General features: G+C 42.3%; 1 protein-coding gene across 1 annotated transcript in view; it reads left to right on the top strand.

Moving 5' to 3' along the window:
• Nucleotides 1-1,161: 1,161 nt before the first annotated feature.
• The window catches only part of LOC106013469 (carboxypeptidase A1-like), a gene marked incomplete in the record, with an annotated part of 10,956 nt that continues 10,277 nt past the window's right edge, over nucleotides 1,162-1,840 (top strand). The window contains 1 exon segment of the mRNA XM_013089310.2: nucleotides 1,162-1,311. Coding sequence (XP_012944764.1) covers nucleotides 1,226-1,311 — 86 coding nt within the window.

Below are 1,840 nucleotides of genomic sequence, written 5' to 3'. Positions count from 1 at the left end.
GGGGGGCAAAGATTGTGTCTATACCCGACGGCACTAAGCAAATAGACGGAGAATTATTAAGAACAAAAGTTCAAGAACATCCCACTTTCGATTGGAACCCTTGTCATCAAACCGTCGGTTTTTTTTAATGTCCTGAGATGATGAAGCATGTGGCTATTTTAGGCGATGTCCGCCAGAAAACGTCGTTTGCAACAGGTTCAATAAAATAACCGATATTTCTGATCAACATGGTCTTAGTAACTCAAAACGGTAAAAAATATGAGATAAAACTGTGCAATTCTGAGATTGCTTTATCATTTACACTCTCGCAGTTATGACAACTCCTTTCACCCTGACAAAGGACTCATTCTCTTCAGGTTGCCATCTTGCACCACCTCTCCCTTAGGTCTAGTAGAGGTGAACTCTGTTAAAGCCACGCCCCTCTTGTGCAGAAGTCTTTCCTGTAGAGCTCATCTCTCTTCCCCACTCCTTTACACCCCCCCCTACTTCTTTGCTCATTTTCCCACACTTCATTGTACCCCTCCCCCCCCACAAAAAAAAACACACACACAAAAAAACAAAAAAAACCCCCCAACAACCACCAAACAAACAACAACACAAAAAAACCCCAACAACCCCCACAACCCCGACTTCATTGCTCATTTCCCCTCTCATCATTATTCACCCCCCCCCCCCCCCCACACACACACCAAAACCACTCTATGGCTCCCTTTTCCCTCCTTCCATTACTCACTTTTCCCTCACTCCACTGCTCAATTTTCCCTCTTCCATTGCTCACTTTTTGTCTCATTCCATTGTTTGCTTTTGTTCTTTCATCGTGAAGTTCTTCATACGGGAGACATATTTATATTAAAATATGCACACTCGAGTATGTATACACCGCATCCAAATTGCATTGTTCGCAACAGACGCTAATCCTTAAAGTTAGGAGGTTTAATGTTTAGCCTGGTTCTCCTTTGTGTGTTTGTGAAAGGCACTGACTGTGCACGAATGTTCCCATTTGGTGGGGTCATTTCGGAGATGAACGTCACATTCAAGGTCCCGCTTCTTATAACTTTACAGTTTTGCAAGAGGCGTTAAACCCATGCCACTTCAATTTCTCACACCCACATTGCATTATTTACATACTATGCCAACTTTAAAATCTTGACCTAATCCGCCCAGGTCTGGTACGATTGTCGGAGAATAAAGCCTGACTAGCAAAGGGCTGGGAGAACCTGTCAACATGTTTCACAGAGTTGTTGCCCTAAGTGTGTGCGCACTTTTTGTCGTTTTCGATTTCTCCGAAGGTCAATCAGCCGAGTATGAGGGGTAAGCAAGAAAACTGTTGTTGTTGTTGTTGTTGTTGTTGTTGTTGTTGTTGTTGTTGTTGTTGTTGTTGTTGTTGTTCATGTAGTCGTTGTTGTTGGTGGTGGTGATGGTTGTGATGGCGGTGGTGAAGTTTGGGGTGATGTTGAGGATGGTTGTGGTGACTGTGGTGATGATTGCAATAATGGTGATGGTGACTGTGGTGATGATGATGGTAATAATTGTGATGATGGTAATAATTGTGATGATGGTAATAATTGTGATGGTGGTGGTGGAGGTGGCGAAGGTTGTGCTGGTGGTAGGGATGATTATGATGGTGGTGGGGGTGTTAATGTTGTAGCTGATATTATTGTTGCTTTTGTTGCTGTTGTTAAGTCCATTCCCATTTGGGTCTATTATGTTCCAAGCAACACATAGCAGCCTCCTGATTGGTTGTTGGACATGTTTGTTTTTTTGTTTTAAAAAAACCCAAACAAATTAAATGTACGTAATTGTGACCCAGAAAATCAAACAAGTTTGAATATATATATAT

The sequence above is a fragment of the Aplysia californica genome, unplaced genomic scaffold (assembly GCF_000002075.1).
Source record: "Aplysia californica isolate F4 #8 unplaced genomic scaffold, AplCal3.0 scaffold00923, whole genome shotgun sequence".
In the NCBI taxonomy this organism is placed as follows: Eukaryota; Metazoa; Mollusca; class Gastropoda; order Aplysiida; family Aplysiidae; genus Aplysia; species Aplysia californica.
Note: the sequence above shows the minus strand (reverse complement) of the source record. Positions and strands in the feature narration are given on the sequence as shown.